The 17,892-nt window shown below is 40.7% G+C and overlaps 1 protein-coding gene across 50 annotated transcripts in view; it reads right to left on the bottom strand.

Annotated features, from left to right (window-relative positions):
• The window catches only part of mef2aa (myocyte enhancer factor 2aa), an 84,388-nt gene that overhangs the window by 47,063 nt on the left and 19,433 nt on the right, over nucleotides 1-17,892 (bottom strand). For all 50 annotated transcript variants that reach the window (XM_079621955.1, XM_079621962.1, XM_079621943.1 and 47 more), the window contains one exon: nucleotides 7,488-7,708. In XM_079621955.1, coding sequence (XP_079478081.1) covers nucleotides 7,488-7,541 — 54 coding nt within the window. In that variant the 5' untranslated portion in view covers nucleotides 7,542-7,708. The remainder of the gene's footprint in view (nucleotides 1-7,487; nucleotides 7,709-17,892) is intronic.

Raw genomic sequence — 17,892 nt, 5'->3', positions numbered from 1 at the left:
AATTATACTCTTCTCAGCCTTGGGCAGCACAATGCACGCCTGTGACGGCAGTGATGACAAATGCAGTTGTCATCTTTACATGAAGTTCAGTCTACTAGCCACAGTTTAAGAACGCCACAAATAAGCGCTCTAGCTGCAACAAGGGCTTTTGGGTGAGTCCCCAAACAACAACCCCAGTCTCCCGGGTCAAGGCTGAGACAGTGGAAAGCCATTGAGAAATCTAAGGTCATGTGGGAGGTCATTGGTGCTTTTTTCCCACCAGCTCACAGAGAAACACACTCACACAGTTGACTGATTTCATACTGTAATTTACTCATCTAGTTACTGTCATGCGAGTTAGGGCTGCACAATTTATCAAAATAAAACTGAAATCTATATGGCTTAGATTGGCTGATATTGGCTGATTATTAAAGTCTGCGATTTAATTAGGTATATATACACTACAAGTTTCAGAGTGAAGTGTGACACTGTGCTTTTTTTTTACACGTGGGCAGCTCATGATCCAGAGTGGCTCAGATCACATCAAATGCTGCTCCACACACACTCATCTATGCATCTGCTCTGAGTTTGGGTTGTTAATAACGCACATTTGGGAATGCAACATGTGCCAACATCTTCCCATTGTTGTAATGAGAAGTGCTTATAAACCAGCTGTTGTCAACAAAAGAGAAGCTTTTTGCCAAAATAAAAGCTCAATAGTTTTGCATTTAAAACTGAAGAAATTAATACAGCCATATTTTTTATAATAATTAACAGAAGGTTTTTTTATTATTATAATTACATTTTTTCTTAACTACTCCATTTTTGTTTTACAGTTACATTTTACAATAGTACTTTTTGTTTAATATGTGTAATTAATAATAATTGTACATTTAATAATTCAAATAATAATATTATCATTATTTTATAGTCATGTTTTATAGCCAAACTGTGCAGACCTACAAAGAAACGCAGCAAACCTTTTATTTCGAAGAATTGCAGTTAGAATTTCCCCCCAAATTGTGCAACCCTATTAGTAGTCATAAATATAAAATAAAGAATGTCGACACAAAAACATATTGGTAAGAATAATCCCACAAACGGATATTGGGAGCACTTCAATACAGCACCCACAGTAACTTAAGTTTGAGGAAGTAATGTTATGAGTCATGTTTTGTGCTCCAAACTTCCCTTTGTTCCCTCCAACTTGTGGCAGTCTTTGATAAGGTCATTCTATCCCAGCCATCCAGTAATTATATTAGCATTTCTCATCTAATTGTACAGCAGGAATAAGAACGCTGACCTTTTCACAACTTTTTCAGCATATCATGTAGTTGCTGGGGTACTAATTCTGCTCTGCCATCATCTCTTCCATGTTGTATCTCTTACTTTTCAGTCTGTCCTCTTTTTGCTGGCAGCGCACTGGGCTGACTTGTATACCGTTGGGTATTGTGGCTTCTTAGAATTTCAAGATACCAGTGAATCAAAGCAAATGGGGATGTGTGTAAGTAAAAATAAATCCTTGCTCCCATAAAGAGGAAATGGGCAATATGTGTGGGTGAAAAAAAGTGTTGAGTAATGCATTTACGTGACCAGAATATTGAGGAATTCCTGGTTGTGGATTGTGGTGAGACGAAATAGATCATAAAGAAGTGTACCCACGTATTTTAAGGGTATGTGAATACATGTAAATCTGTGTGTGTGTGTTTCACCTCAGAAAAATGGCAATGTCTGGCTTGTCAGTCAAAGGCTCCATCACAGGCTGTCCTTAGGGAGGGGAGTCAATAGGAAAAACAAGCCATGTGGGCCTGTAATGTTCTCCGGCATTGAAGGTGATGCCTCTTATATCGAATAGAGAGCAAAGTTAGGGACCAGCGGTGACATATCATTGAAAGCAGCATGTCAGCTTCAATGATCTCGATAACAAATAGCAGGGGGTTTGTGTGGTCCAGAGAGAGTCTCTGCCATGGCACCAGCTGGCAGAGTGACCCAAGCCCCCTGGCTCCTGCGCTCCTGCTTCCCAGCAAAGAGCACTCAGGCCTGGGAGACAGGCAGCGGTCCCTCCCTCCTGTCCGGCTGGATCAGCTTTCACAGGACACAGAGGAAGCCCCAGGTCCACAGTTCAATGCTGGGTTCTGAGCGTTCGAGTACCCAGAGGGCAGAGTCAGCCAGCTGGGGCTGAGCCGGTGTGACCTTGTAATTAGACTTATCTCTATGCATTTATCTCTCACACTCATTCACAACATGAACTTCACCTGTGATAATTGGTCTCTTATATTCTGTTCAAAATCAGCAAAGCAATTAAGGCAAAACAAGCTGGGGAAAAAAACTGTTTATACTTTTAAAGGAAGTATTCTGATAGAATGTGACTCCATAACCTAGTGAGATGCCAAAGGAAACTAAATTTAAAGATCTCTTAGGCACACTCATGACATTAATGCTGTTCTAATAGGTAGCCAACTTAATTATGCTGCCACCTAATATACAATTTGGCCAAATTTGAATTGTATTCAAAAAGGCGGAAGACACAGAACGCATTACATTCCATGAAATGATTAATTTAATTAAATGATAAGGAAGGTAATACATGTATGTATTAATATATTAATTAAAAATAATGAATGTTATTTTTTTTATATACTGTATATCATTTGAATAAATAAATACTGTACAATTGCATTGTAATTCAAAATGGAAAATGTTCAGTTTGATTGATAAAAAATGTAAATCAAAAATGGTGGACAAATGTTGATTACAGAAACACTATTATAATTACTATTATAATATACGCATTTACTTCATTATACACTAAAATATATGTATAATAAGCAAATAAATGTATTTGTATACATAAATGATTACCATATAGGCAATATGCAGGTGTTGCTATATGCTAGGTGTAGGCAATATGCTAGAACAGAGCACTTGTTTGGTTTCTTGAATGGATAATGAGGCCAACAAGCTTAACATGAAAAGAAATCAATGAACAGATTCTTTCGGATATAAAGATCATGTGCATTTCTATGACTTTTCATTCTGTGTTGTTGATGTTCTGCCACCACGATGAATAACTGAAGGGAGGTGGGTGGAGTTTTCATTGTTCTGAGCATTTCATTGTTGTTGTCATCAAACATGAATTACAGACAGAAAACATCCCACACCATTTCCCCTTACAAACCTAGAGCTACAGTATACTCTAATGCAGTTAAACCAAAAACAAAACTCCCTTCGCTTTAAATAATCCACTTTAGCTGCAATTACAATCATTTAAGGACGCCTAATATCGGAAAGGGCACTTTTACTGAAATCTTCTTTTTTATTCACTCCCTGGTTTCTAAACCATGTTTTTATCATTAAAAAATAATGGTGTTCTCTCAGAACCTTTTAGGAGAGAGAAGAAGAGGAGTCTAATAAAATGGAAGGATGCACGTCACTTTTTTCCTGCCTACAAAAAAAGAAAAGAAAGAAAAAAACAGAGCAAGAGGCTCGGCACTCCTGAACATGCGACATGCGGAAGCAAAAGTAAGCCAAAGCAAGGGCGGGTGACACTCCACCCAGCAGTGAAATCATCAAACTTTTAATGACTTGGGTAATTACCCCTAGTGAGCCTGCTTAATGGCGTACAGCGGACGTCGTTAGGCACAGAGGTCCAAACGCACACACTGGCACACGAACGCAGCTGCGAGAGAGCATGTCGACTGTATGGAAACAAAGCCAAAAGATACCTGATGAAATTGCGAGCGACAATTTTTCCTCTCTCGGCTTAACAAGGAGTTTTTCCTGTGCGTGCTTTTGCAAAACTCTTCCCTTGAGTCTTTACTCTTGTGTTCACAATAATACTTTCCATCCTCTCTGAATCAAAGAGCTGTCACAACACAATCAGAGCTACAATGGAGTGATGCTGTTTTCACAGTGACAGGTAGCTCTCATTAGGGTCCTTTGAGACCATCACCGCAATTATAAGTTCTCTACTAAGGGAGTAATTCAAAAGCATGTTACTACCACTATCACACGCGCTGCAAATGAGACAGGTGTACGACATTATCAGGACATATAATTACAGGTTTGAAGAGCCGTAGAGGAAATCAGAGCTTGTACTGAGTGGACGATAGACAGGTGGAGAGCGAAAGGGAGGGGGGGTTCAGGATCATTCTGTCCTCCTGCGCTGTTATGGCAGTCGTCCCCCTTACACAGCTTTGCAATTAGTATGTCAGCCTGAGCTGTTCAGTGAGGCTCACCAAATCCTCTCCTCTTCTCCTTTCGCTGTCACTCCTTCCTCCTCCTACAGGCCGCACTTAAGGGGCTTTTGGTGGAAAGCCCCAGAAGGACAGGGATGCATGCATGACAGGACCTCCAGCTCCTCTATATTTCATAGAGTCGGAGCGTGCTGCCGAGTAAGAACAGAGATGCTCTGCCTTCGTTCTCATAAAATAATGAATTCATACCTCTTTCTTCCACTGATGGGACTCAATCAATGGTTGAATCGACATCTGTTATGCCTTCGGTCTTTTTTGCTGGCAAATTTCATGGCGAATCGATCGCAGAGCAGGATCCGACGCTCACTAAGATCTTACAAACCTCTTGGGGGTGAATAATATCGCAGGATACGTGCAGGAACGGCACAATGAACGTCCCGCGGTTTGCCTCTGAACCCATTGTTTTGACAGATACCGCAATTGTGGACATCACGACCCCCGCTAAGCTCTCCTAAATAAATCCTGATAGGTCAACAGGCTTTCAAGATCCCTTCACATAATAATTCGAGATGCCCCTGCCGAAGCCTGTGCTGCGTGCAGAACCGCCACTGTATTTAATTAGGCCACTTAAGGCATTCTCTCATTCTAATGCAATGAATAAAGATAGCTCCCGGCACAGCCGCGCAGATAAGGATTTTAATTGTCTTCTTTCAACGGGCCCAGTATGCTAATGGCCATCTCCCCAGGGTGAGGAGAGCACCCTAGAGCGAGCAGGAGACCGGGTTCAGGCTAGTGGGGGGGAAGAACTGTGTGCGAATGCACGCAAAAGCTCTAATAAAAGGGCTTTACGTCTTACATCTTTCTCCGTTTGTCTCCAAGAACTCTCTGCTGAGCAAGTCGACCACACTCATGGCTGAGCCTGTGTGCCACTGATAACCACTCTCTCCGATGAGCACCATGAAATTCGGATTCTGACGGACAAGAGCGCAATTAATTACTGTGTGGTGTATTGTCTCTCAAGCTCTGTAATAACAGCAGGGGAAAGAAAAAGCTGTATTGTGATACGTTTAAAGTTGCAAGTGAATGAATTCTTAAAGGGATCATCCAAATGATTTACTCACCCTCACGTCCTTCCAAAAATATATGACTTTTTCTTTCTTTTGAGGAACATAATAGAAGAATTTTTAAAGAATGTGAAACTGTTTTTGTCTTTATAATGAAAGTCAATTGGGGTATAAAACAACATTAGATAAAAGTGACTTTCATTGTATGGACAAAACAACACTGAGACATTTTTCAAAATACCTTTTTTGTCTTGGACATGAGAGAGTGAGTAAATGATGACAATTTAAATTTTTGGTAGGAGATGAGTGATCCGCTTTGAATGAATGAATGAGGCATTTATAGGCTTTGAGTGATCCGATTTCGACACCTTTCAGTCATAGCCTTGGTTTTCTGCTACTTTCCTCTCTTGTCCCAATAAAGCCAAAAATTTCAAAAATAAACTAAAACATTTTTTTGGAGGTGAACTATCCCATTAAGATTGGTAGAATTAAATACACTAAACAAAAAAAAGTGATTTTACAGTAACTTTCTCTTTGCCCCCTCTTTTCTTTTTCTTTTTTCTTTTCTTTTTGCTGATGTTGTAGGCTGGGGCAGATAGTGCAGATGCTGATGTTTCTAGTAGACATCTTCTCTTTGCCTACCTTCCTATTTGGATCCCACCCAGGACCTGGTGTTATGCTGATAATTGGCCTGTCCTGTAAATTCGAGTTTCTCACTTGGCTGAACTGCTACCTCCACAGTAACTGTCAGAGAGGTGGGAGGAGAGCTGGGGGCCAGGAGGGAGGGAGGAGGGCACGGGCTGTTATGTTATCACCCTCAGGAGAGTGAGCAAAACCTCAATTAGCTTTCCGTGAGCATGGCAAGAAAGTTATTTCACCGACGAGACAGTGCAAATGATATTTTGAGCGGGTGTGAATGGGTGCATCAAGTCTAGCTGGAGAGAAGTGGACTGATGCATACTTTTTTTCATTATCAAATCTATAAACATGACAAATGGAGTGACTTCCTCTTTCAAATGGATATTAGACATGCCATGTATGTTTGAGCAGAACTGTACGTGCCTCACATCTGTTTTCTACGTGTATTTTCCCTTCTCTAAAATGACTGTGTCAGAGAAAGCGACCAGACGGGGCTGTGTTGTGTTATTTATATTTAGCGTGAGTAGACAAGGGTGAATTCCAGTCTGTCGCTGGCCAGATCATTGGCACTTTTCTGGGGAAAGGACAGGAATATATATAGAGAGACAGAAGCAGAAATAGGGAGACAGAGAGAGAGAGAGATGGGCACAGTGTATCCCACTGTCCCTCCTTGTAATGAGAGGGTGCCGAGGTGCAGTGGCGGCTCCTAATTACTACCAAGCAGCTGCAACCACAAGGAGCAACGGGCCCTGCCGGCCCCAGCACAAGCCCACCAGTGTGAAGAGAGAGAGAGAGGAGAGAAAGAGAGAAGAGAGGAGAGAGAGAGAGAGAGAGAGAGGAGAGAGGAGAGAGGAGAGAGAGAGAGAGAGAGAGAGAGAGAGAGAGAGAGAGAGAGAGAGAGAGAGAGAGAGAGAGAGAGAGAGAGAGAGAGAGAGAGAGAGAGAGAGAGAGAGAGAGACCATAGATAGATAGAGGCCATAGTCGCCCCAATTCACCCCAATTCACCCCAGTCACCCCTTGCTGCGTGCCGCTGCCACACCAACTGACTTGCACCAGCTCTGTCTGCCTCATCAACTTCTCCGGACCGAAATTGCAGGGTGGTGTGTGGGAGCCGCGTCTGTAAATATGGCTGGAAATGTGTCCCAGTCCCTTTTTATGGCTGTGTGTCTATCCAGGAATGCTGGGACAACATGTTTAGCCAATGAACAGATGGCCCAAACTAAGCAATAATCAAATGGGTCTTTCGGGCCTGTTGTGTTTGCTGTGTACAAAATCATGAAGGGATTCAGATTTTTCTTCCATAACATGTAGTCCAAAGGTTTGAGGTCGGTGAGATTTTTTTTGCTTAGCAAGGCTTCATGTATTTGCAGTAAAAAAAACAGTAATAGTGTGAAATATTTTTACAATTTAAAATCATTTAGATTCTTTGTTGAATAGAAACTTCAAAAGAAAGGCATTTATTTGAAATATAAATCTATTGTAGCTTCATAAATATCTTTGTCAATTTTGAGCAATTTCATGAGTCCTTGCTGAATAAAAGCATTAATGTCTTTGTAAAATTTTAAAATAGAAGAAATGGAGCATGATAATATGCATAACAACTACTGACCTGCCGGTTCCTCTCATCCATGATCCGTGTGATCTGTATCTTCTTCCGTCCCATCTTGGCGTCCTGCTTGGTCTCTCTGACACCCCGAGAATATCAGAAAAACACGAGAGTTTGTCTGCCTTCACTCCCCTAGCACATTGTACTCCACTCTTTCTTCTCGAGTCTTTCTCTCTCACTCTCTTTCTGTCTATGTCTTTTTCCTGATGTGTCCACACCACGATCTGTGAAACAGAATTAGAGAAGGAAAGAGAAAAAGAAAGAAGGAGGATCAGAGACAGAAAGAGAGAGAGAGAAAAAAGAGAGAAACACGTTATAAATGTGGAAACTCTAAAGTGGAGGTCTGATGCAGATGAAAGAGGCTGAACGCACCGTGTTCCACTGCCTGATACATGCAGGAAGGATATAAAACGGAGACACACAATGATGTCTTATCTTCACACCTGCTTTTCTTCAACAGCTGGAGATTGGCCCACTCACATGATATGTATTATTAGTTTAAAAAACTAAAACACTGGATAATGGATATGTATTTTTGATGATCATTCCCCCTACTTTTACATGTATATTACCTTTGTTGACATCTAACACTGACCTAATCTTTAACCATCCTAAGGATATTATAATATAATATAATATAATATAATATAATATAATATAATATAATATAATATTCCTTAAAAATCCTAAAACATTATAAATGTTGTGATGCCTAAATTCACTATCAGTCATAACAAGAAAAGAACTGATTATTGGTACTGGATAGAATTTGAATATTTCTGCATTCTAAACTCGAACGCTTCTTTTTGCACACCCTTCATAAAACATCTACGCAATCATATCTGTCAAACACTAATCAGAGCTTTCTCTAGTGTGTAGGCGCCCTAAAACAGACTTCACCAAGTTTCATCCCTGCAGTTACATAGCTGTTTAACAATGATTGACAACTATGTGACAGACAGTTAACAGAATGAAAGTAAGCAGACTAATAAGTAAAGACGAAAACCATGTGGATGCTTCCTGCTGACTTCGGGCTTAAAGAGAAGCAAGCCTTAGCAGATAAGCCAATATGACACCAATAAGCGGGTCATAAAGTCATCTGTCTGGTTTCAGAATGCACACAGTGCATAATGTCTCTTTGGTCATCTCGTCCTGTTTTCTTTACTCGTTTCCCTCCTTCCCACGTATCTCTCTGTCTGCATCTCTCTCACACACAACCTAGGACACAAGCACACACTGCCTCTGCACAGCGTCTCAGGAGACAGCAAGCAGGCCTCATTCTCCCTCTCATAACCCCGGCTGCTGCCAGCTCTCACTTCTAAGATGATTAAGAGTGCACCCAGTCTCGGGCTGACATAAGTTTAAATCCTCTGGGCCAGATGAGGCAATTCACACGTGAGAGAGAGCGTGGAAGCCAAGTCAAGAAGGTTCAGAGCACAGTTTGCCCCCGGGGAGCCGGCGAGTCGCCCCCGCTCCGTCTTCTGTCCCTGTCTCCCATTGCTAACCTGCCCACAAAGAGCCGGCTAGCTCTCAGAGGAAGCATTCATCATCTCCGTCCAGCATGGACACAGATGAACACGTAAATAGAAAATGCCTATGTAACCACATCTCACATCTGAGAGACGCTGAGGGAGGGCAGAAACTCTCTCCTCCAGAGAGGCAGAAAGACCACGGCGTGCTTTGTAGCCAACACCATGCCAGCAAAAAGATGTGGAAGTTGATGACCAGGAGGCTGCGAGTGACCCACAGGAAATAAACACTATAATTACTTGCCGAACAGAAACGGGTGTTTAGGTGTCTGCAGGTCTCTATTAGGAGTGAGATCACGCTGTCTGTCCACAGAAGGAAACTCTGACAACAGGCAGGCAAAATCAGACATTTCCCTACACCGCATCACGCCAGGGCTGTGAGGCCGACACTGTTCTTTCTCAGTCACCATGTCCCCCAGCAGGAAGGAAAAATGGTTGGCTCTTCCTTCGGCGCTCGGCCTCACGACATGTGCATATTGTCCGTTTCGAGTGGCATATTCAAACCCTCATTATGGAAATGCGTTTCGAAAACCTACAACAATGGGAGTTTTGCGAGATGATCTGCGCTGGGCTGAAACTATGCGGCGTGCTCAAAAATCTGGATCGACAGAGGGATTATTAATTTACAATGCGCCCCGGCAAATGCATGTGCTCTAAAATCATGTTCTATTCACTGCCGATGAACAATTTCAAACTCGAGAGATTAAAACCAAAACAGTTTCTTATTTGTTCGCTTTTTAATCAGTCAAACTGAAATGAAAACATTTGGATTAACCATTCGAAGCTTACGAGCGTCATGATTGAAAATTTACATGGTTGAAGTTGAAGGCTTTATCTGTGTTTGTGTGCACATAACAATGCTGTTTTGCTTATTCAAACACAGCGAAACATAATTACATGTATCCAGGCTTGTTGCTCCAAATCGTATTTGTGAGCTGTCATGCCCGTCTTGGAGACTGTGGGTCCAAAAGCGTAATGCATTGTGTCATGACATTTCTGTCAACTTAACAGACACAGACAAGCTACGGCCCTGCAGTGACGGCAGGCTGGGTGAAGCTCTGAATGACTTGTATCGCGCAAGCCAGAACGGGACTCTATTACGGCATGAGTGTTGTTTTGTTGATCGTGAGTCTGTTTATTTCCCTGAGACGGTCTGGCACACTGGTGGAGTGGTAGTGTCTTGTACAGAGATACAGAAGAAAGGATGTCATTTGGCCCTGTATCACAAGGTCTGGTTTAACTCAGCTTGTCCATGAGCCAAGTCAAGTCATCTTTTTTATATATATACTGTAGCGCTTTATACAATACAGATAGTTTCAAAGCAGCTTTACAGAGTTAACAGGAAAATGATGCATTTCGGCTGTTGTTAAGCTGAAGTCGGTTCAGTGTTGATTTAGTTCACTTGTAAAGATCATCAATTATTAATTTTGTTTGTATAAAGCAGTTCTGCAAAAACTGATGTTATCGTCCAGCTCAGTTCAGTTCTCATACAACAGCGTCAGTACAGTCAGATCAATAATATTGTTGAATATTAAGCCTAGAAACATGTTCAGAAAAATTATAAGACAGTTACAATTACAGAATTTATTACAATTTATAGAATTATAGACAGATTTATAAAAATAAAGTTCAAGAAGGCATGAAACGGAAGTAGTGTTTGCCTTTTCTTCACTTTTGTGACCTGTGTCCAGGTTAAAAAGTATCTCCAAAGAGAAAAAATGTAGGGCAGGACTTGATTTTGTTCATCGGGAACTGATTGGATCATTGTCATAGTGATGTGAATATAATAATTATATAATGAACGTGCATGGATAAACCAACTATAAAAAATAGGCTACTGCAATATTACATTGAACAAAAAAATAAGATGTCACTTTATAGATGCTACAGTGCAAAAATGAACCGATGGAAATTGTCAGGACGCTGAACAATGCAAACAGTGATAAATGTCTGGTGCATTCTAGTTCATTATAAACACTTGTTCTCAAATTATCTCACTGTACTGACTGTGTTGATGATATATTGTACAAAGCTTATCTGCTACGGTCACATTTAACCGAAAGCAGCTATGTGAGTGTATCTGATAGAAACAATGTTTGTTTTACACAATTATGGTGAACTGGCATAATGTGCACGTGTGAGTAATCTCACCTCCAAGCAGCTCTTTGTGACAGATACTAGCTTTCTTGACAAAAAGGAGTTTCTTTATGGTCTTTATTGAGTGCCAAGAGCATGATGATTTAATGTTGTCAATCATAATGCTAATGATAAATAAACGTCTGCATAAACCTCATTCCAATGACAACACTTCAGGCATTCCTTCTCCTCTCACTTAACCTTTATTCCCTATCATTAATCAGGTCCAGGAGAGTGTATTACACCTCGAGTTGAGTCTTGTGTTCAAGCCTCTTCTTTCTATCACTAAGGCTAGTTTACTCGAAAATAAAAAAAAACTTGTCAATTACTCACTCTCATCCTGTATGACTAACTTTCTTTTGAAGAACACGCACACACACACATACGCACACACAACACTGGGCACTACTGTATATGGGCAAAAGACATTTTTCAAAATATTGTTTGTGTTCCACAGAAAAACACACAAATAATTTATATATCAATATATCAATTTTCCACACTGTACATTAAAATTGTGTGATGCCTGAATAAATTCACTCGCAGTATATAGACAAAATAGTGTATTACATTTTTTATATCAGTTTATCGGTACTGGCCAGAGCTTTAATATCAATGCATATTACATGAAACAAAAAATGTTTGCCTATTGTGACTATTTGTGATTAGGGTCAGTGTGGTTAACAAAAAATAATCTATATAAAATGTTTTAAATGATTGCACAAGACTTCAATGTTTAACCAGTTATTTCTTTTTTTCTAGTGTTTACAAGCTGTTTAATTCAAACATGTATTTAAATAAAAAATGAATTTAAACTAAATGACTTCAAACTAAATCAATAAAACAATGCCATGATGGGAAACCATAAAAGGTTCTATATATGAAGCACATGACAGAACCCTTTAAGGTTCTATAATAGAGCGTATTCTTCTAAAAGTGAATAATTATGAGCAAATATACCTCAGAGCAAGAGAAAAGATACTGTACATACTGCCCTCGTAGGTAAATTCAAAAGCAAATGTCACAGCAAAATTGCAATGAGAAAAAAAAGAGATCTCTTTGAGCTGGGTTTATAGGAAAGTAGGATGGATGCAGTGGGGCTTGCTGGCTGTGGGAGGGATCCACTAAGAGCCTGTTGGATCACTCCAGCGCTCCAGGACATGGGCAGAAGAGCCAGCAGTCCAAAGCCACTGCCGATTACATCAGCTCTCCTAAATATTACACACTCTTTCACTGCACGCTATCAAGCCAAAAATGAACGGCAGAGAATGTAAAACTAAGTGAACATTAAGATAACTGACGCGTGATGTAATTTGTGGCAACAATACAGTTCTTGAGTAAACCATGAAATAATGTATTCACAAAAAAAATGCATTCCAAATGCGCTCCCTTGATGTAATGCACCTGGTTAAAAGTTTATCTTTGATTTAAACCAGTCCAGCATTTTTGAAAGCTGCTTACTAAACATTTGCAGTCACTGTGATCGATAAGCAGGGAATATGTCTCTATAGGAGCAACTGCCGGGGCCTGACATGAAAATCAATGGGAGTACATGACCCACAGAATGTGCACAGCAAAGCCGATCTCTAGTGAGACATGTCCATGTGCTCACTGTGCTGACCCTGACCCCGCCGCACAGAGGTCGTTCACTCACACACGGTCGAACACAGGTGCATATACGGGGGGCAAAACGCACTCACTCACAGAGAGAGAGAGAGCGTGTGCGAGTCGAGAGAGAGGGGAAAAATCTTCCTGTGTAACGTAATATATATTTGGTTTCCATTTGAGATATGAAACATGCATTTATCGCACACACCTCAAAATGTGAGAGGAGAAGAGGCCCCACCTGACATGCTGACACTCCCTTGTCTTATAAACAAGTAAACTCCCATGTCCTTCACACTGCCTGGGAGGATTGTGTATTGTAACTGAGATGATCCCATGATGAGCGGGTCTATATAAATGTAAATGATTGCGCTGTGCGTGCATGTGCGAGTGGGCGTGAGCACACAAGCCGTGTGTTAGTGATAGGCCTCTCGCTCTCTCTCCCTTCGGAACGTGCCAATGTGAGAGTGTGGGAGGGCTGGTACTGGGGTCAGGCCTTTTCACACTCAATAAAACATGCCCTACTCCCACTGTAATTACCGCACACATACACACATTCGCACACTGCGTTCCCTCATCTGCCCGCCAAACCTTTAACTACCTCTCTTTTAAACAAACCTGTCATTTTGGAGAGTGTTCCTCTAATCCCTTAACTGTATAAACTGAGGTTTCCTCAGCTGTATTGAAAACATATTAAGAATATAAGCGACTGCGTGGACTACAAAGAGACTTCTACGTGCTGTATATTTACAGGGCTCAACAAGTGTGAAAGTGTTTTCTTTTTTTAAAAAGTGTTTACTTTACACATTAATTTAAAAGAAAATCTGACTAAAATCATGCTAAAAATAATTATTTCTCAATTACTGAAATTAAAATCATAGCATGCATATCTGCAGTAGATTATACATAAATTTACTATTTCATAACGCCTTCAAAAATGTGACTGATCCATATTTATAGTAAGTTACAATTCTTGCTTTATCCTAAATTTTATCTTTTGGTTAAAATAATTTAATTAAAGTCACTATATCACCAAGAAAAGACACATACACACAATATATACATTATATAGTAAATATATAGTACAGTAATCTAATTGCTCATATAAATACTATTATTTTGTGTTAGTGTTGCACTGAATTACCACACCATCTGTCAATATAAATGCAATATTAATATAAACGAAGTCCTCCATTCCTATAGCTACTTCAAAGATGGTATTGAAGTTGTAAAGGGAAACCTAGTGATAGCGCTTAGAAAAATAGAGAGGGTCACTACTTTTCCGACTTCAGGCAGTGTCCAGAATCTCGGGCACCGCCATGACAGCGCTGTTTCCTGTGCACAGCCGCCCTGAAAGCTCAACGGCCCAGAACAAGCTGTGGGCAGAGCGCACCCTACATCCTGCTCCTCAACTTCCTGTTTTTCAAACCCCTTCAGATGACCAATAGCAGCCAGCGAGAGACATTAGAGAACGAGCTAGACAGGGTGGGAAAGAGAAAGCCAGAGACGCACAGAGAGAGAGAGAAGAAAGGGGAAAAAGGGAGCCATTGGGACAAGCATCTGCTCTGATCCTTCCCCTTGTTATCTTCCTGTCTGTTGGAGACTAAACAACTACACAAGTCCATCTCCTGTGTATTCTCCCCGCATGTTTATTATGTTTACAACCAGGGCCATTTCGCAGGCGACTCAAGCACGCTCTTCCAAGCTCTCGCTCACTTTCTATTCTTTCCATTCGTTTTTTTGTTGTTGTTTTTTTTTAAACAAGCAAGCAGCACCAGGCTTCCCTTTTTTTGGCCTCCGCTGATAAGAAGCTCAAACCTTCCCAGCTTACATAACTATGAATCACCATTCGATAACACACCAAAGAAGGACGAAGCCATAAAACGGGACAAATCTGCAGTAGACCGTGTAGAACTTTCAAATACAAATGACCAGACCGTCGGCCACAAAAGCTCAGCATTTTACAAACACAAAGGAACTGATTTGCCTCCATTTAGTGTGGTGTTGCAGTTGTGGGTCTGGCGGGGAACTTTAAGGTTCATTTGTAGCGACGCATTGACATAAGAACAGAAGGGGAGGGTGGAGAGCCTGGGCTTTTGTTCTCTGGCTTCTAAGAGGTGGATGTGTACCTGGCCTGGATGGGGAGGAGGCGTACTGGTGTCTGCCTTTGTGAGCGTGTGCTTATCTTCCTCTCCAGCAGCCCAGGGTAAAGAGTCCGGTCCCGGCAGTTTCGTCGTTGTTAATGTCTCCCGATGCTAATCTGACAATGCCATTTTCCCCTCTTCCTCCTCACACTTTTTTTTTTTTTTTTTGTCTGCTGTCTTGCTTCCTTTCTGCTTTTTGCTTCCTTTCTCTCTGGCTCTCATCCTCTCATTCTTTCCCTTGTTAAGTCTCTCAGTTTCCTCTCTCCACATTCCCTCACCTCTGTTTCCAAGGCAACTAATGAGATATAATTAATAAGATCCAGCAAAGGGGAGTGCGTGAAGAAATGAGTGAAAATGAGGCTCGGAGAAGGAGAGTGTGCGAGCGCAGATGGAATAATGCTGCACGCGCTCACTCATAACAAACTTTTCACACCATGTTAACTTCCTTTTTTAAAACATGGCTTAAGGTGATGTTACGCGGCAGGATAAATGAGTTTCGAAATACATTCTTCACAAGTTGAGATGATCAGGATATGAGCTCTGTTTCAGGAAAATGGTACATATGTTCATGTCAACAAAAAAAACGAGCCCTGGAGGGGAGACTGAAATATGAGGAATCTTACGCAGGCGTGAGATTTTCTACATTTATATTTCAGCACTTCATTATGCAAAATATAATAAGAGAACAGAATAAAAGAATAGGGCAGGGTGTGTAGATAATGCTTGAGGAGTAAAACTAAATAATTCTATATAAAATCTCACTCACCCTCAGAGAAATAGAACTAAATTAGGCGCTATGGGGTCAATCTGACATATTTCGTGGTTTATATTGGCACAATAAAAATTAGAAGGCATGCTAAAGCGTATATGTCGAAGAAAACATGTTGTTAAACATGTGACTAATTCTTAACTGAATTTTTTCATTCACAACTCATGCCATGCTTAAATCTGGAAACTTGCCACTAACATCACAAAAAAAAGGATGCGATTAAAAATAAACAAGTTTCATTTTACACATAAAGAAAGACAGTAGGTAAATATTTCCTTACAGGGGACTTTATACTATACTATTTGTGAAATATGATGTCCCTAGAGCTCACGTTTACTACATATGTGACTGGAGACCATGTCTGTCCTTGGCTGACCCGTTCAAAGAGCTTTATTTGGATACTGTCAAGCACAGTTCTGAGAAACAAAACAAAACAAAAGCTTATCCCCCAAAAAAGACATTCCCAAGAAAATGACACATATAACCTTACGCACTGGATATCAAAACCCTCATTTGAACCCTCTGCCGATGTTTACCAGGTCTAAATTTGCTTTGCTTCTCATCAGTCTGATCTCTCTCATTATCTATGTATTATACTCTAAGAGTTTGGATTTAAGAGTGTGATATACATGTTTATATATACTGTTGGTTTGATGGGTAGCTCTCTGGCACTGCTGAGCAGGCAGCCATTGGGTGGTTAATCTCTGCTAATGACTGCATGCTCCATTCATCGGCTCTCCTCTGACCGTGTTATATTCCCTGCCCGGATCAATGCCAGCTGAGACGATCTTCCGCACTGCCCGTGTAGAACTATAACAGGCGAGAACTTGGCGTCAGAGGCGGGGAGGTGAGGAAAAGAAAGCCACTTCTCACCTCCAAAATGCCATCACCACATCCAAACTCTCTCAGGCTTGAACGAAAGTAATAACAGCAGGTACAGACCCACGAGATAAAACTTCCCAAAATGCATGATTAACAAGTCTTTTAAATATATTTTTACAATTTTCATTCACATCTATACATAGGTGTATATACAGTCACCATCATCCATGTAATTTCAAAGCGCAAATTATCATTGAATTAAATGATTTGCGGTCGCTTTGTCTGCTTTAAACTTTCTTAATCCATTTCAATCATTTTTTTTTTGCCTTTAAATGTATCAAAATGTACTATACTTTGCCATTAAAGCAGCAAAATATGAATTAATACCATAACCACTGGAGTTCTACCATTGTGGTTATTTTATTAAAATGGATGGATGGATGGATGGATGGATGGATGGATGGATGGATGGATGGATGGATGGATGGATGGATGGATGGATGGATGGATGGATGGATGGATGGATGGATGGATGGATGGATGGATGGATGGATGGATGGATGGATGGATGGATGGATGGATGGATGGATGGATGGATGGATGGATGGATGGATGGATGGATGGATGGATGGATGGATGGATGGATGGATGGATGGATGGATGGATGGATGGATGGATGGAGAAACATTGATTAACCTTTATATTTTGCCGCAAAATATAAACCGCATGTTTCCAACATGATTTTTCCACCCCACTGATATCACAAAATAATACACTACAGTATATTGCATCTGAAATTACACTAGAAACCATGCTATTGTCACGAATATAATGTCTATTGCTTCAAATTATAAAAGCAATAAAGATATGCTACATTCACAGTGTGAGAATGCCGAGCGCACACTAGACGTGCCCACAATCAATCAAGGATTTAAGCAAGGTCGAGAGCTGGGAGAGGGGCGAACTACACAAGGTGACTTTGACTGAGAAGATGCCTTAGGGGCCGTTCTGAAAAAGCCATGGAGAAAACTTCAATATGGCTCTAGTTCCCACCACTGTCCCCTCCTTGATCATCAATTACATCATTTTCTTTCAGCTTTTGCTAAATGTTTTTTTTTATGACAAAGACATCTGAAAAAGTAGAAAGTCATGAGCAGAAAAGATCAAAAAGAAATAGTGCAACTAGCCTCCCTTAAAACTACCCTTTGATTGCACAGTCGTTAGGTGTGACGCGCTACTGTGAAGTTCACTCTTCAGCACATGGTAAATGTCATGACTGATTTAAAGCAGGCAGTCGTTGTGCACTGTCTGTGTATGTGTGAATATGACAGGAAATAAGAAAAGGACAAAAGAGGGGGAAAAAAACTTGTAATGAAACAAGAGAAGTATCACTATTCGCTCCA

Source organism: Phoxinus phoxinus (genome assembly GCF_949152265.1).
Source record: "Phoxinus phoxinus genome assembly, chromosome: 8".
Taxonomy (NCBI): Eukaryota; Metazoa; Chordata; class Actinopteri; order Cypriniformes; family Leuciscidae; genus Phoxinus; species Phoxinus phoxinus.
The sequence above is the reverse complement of the archived record's forward strand: the minus strand, read 5'-3'. Positions and strand labels throughout refer to the sequence as shown.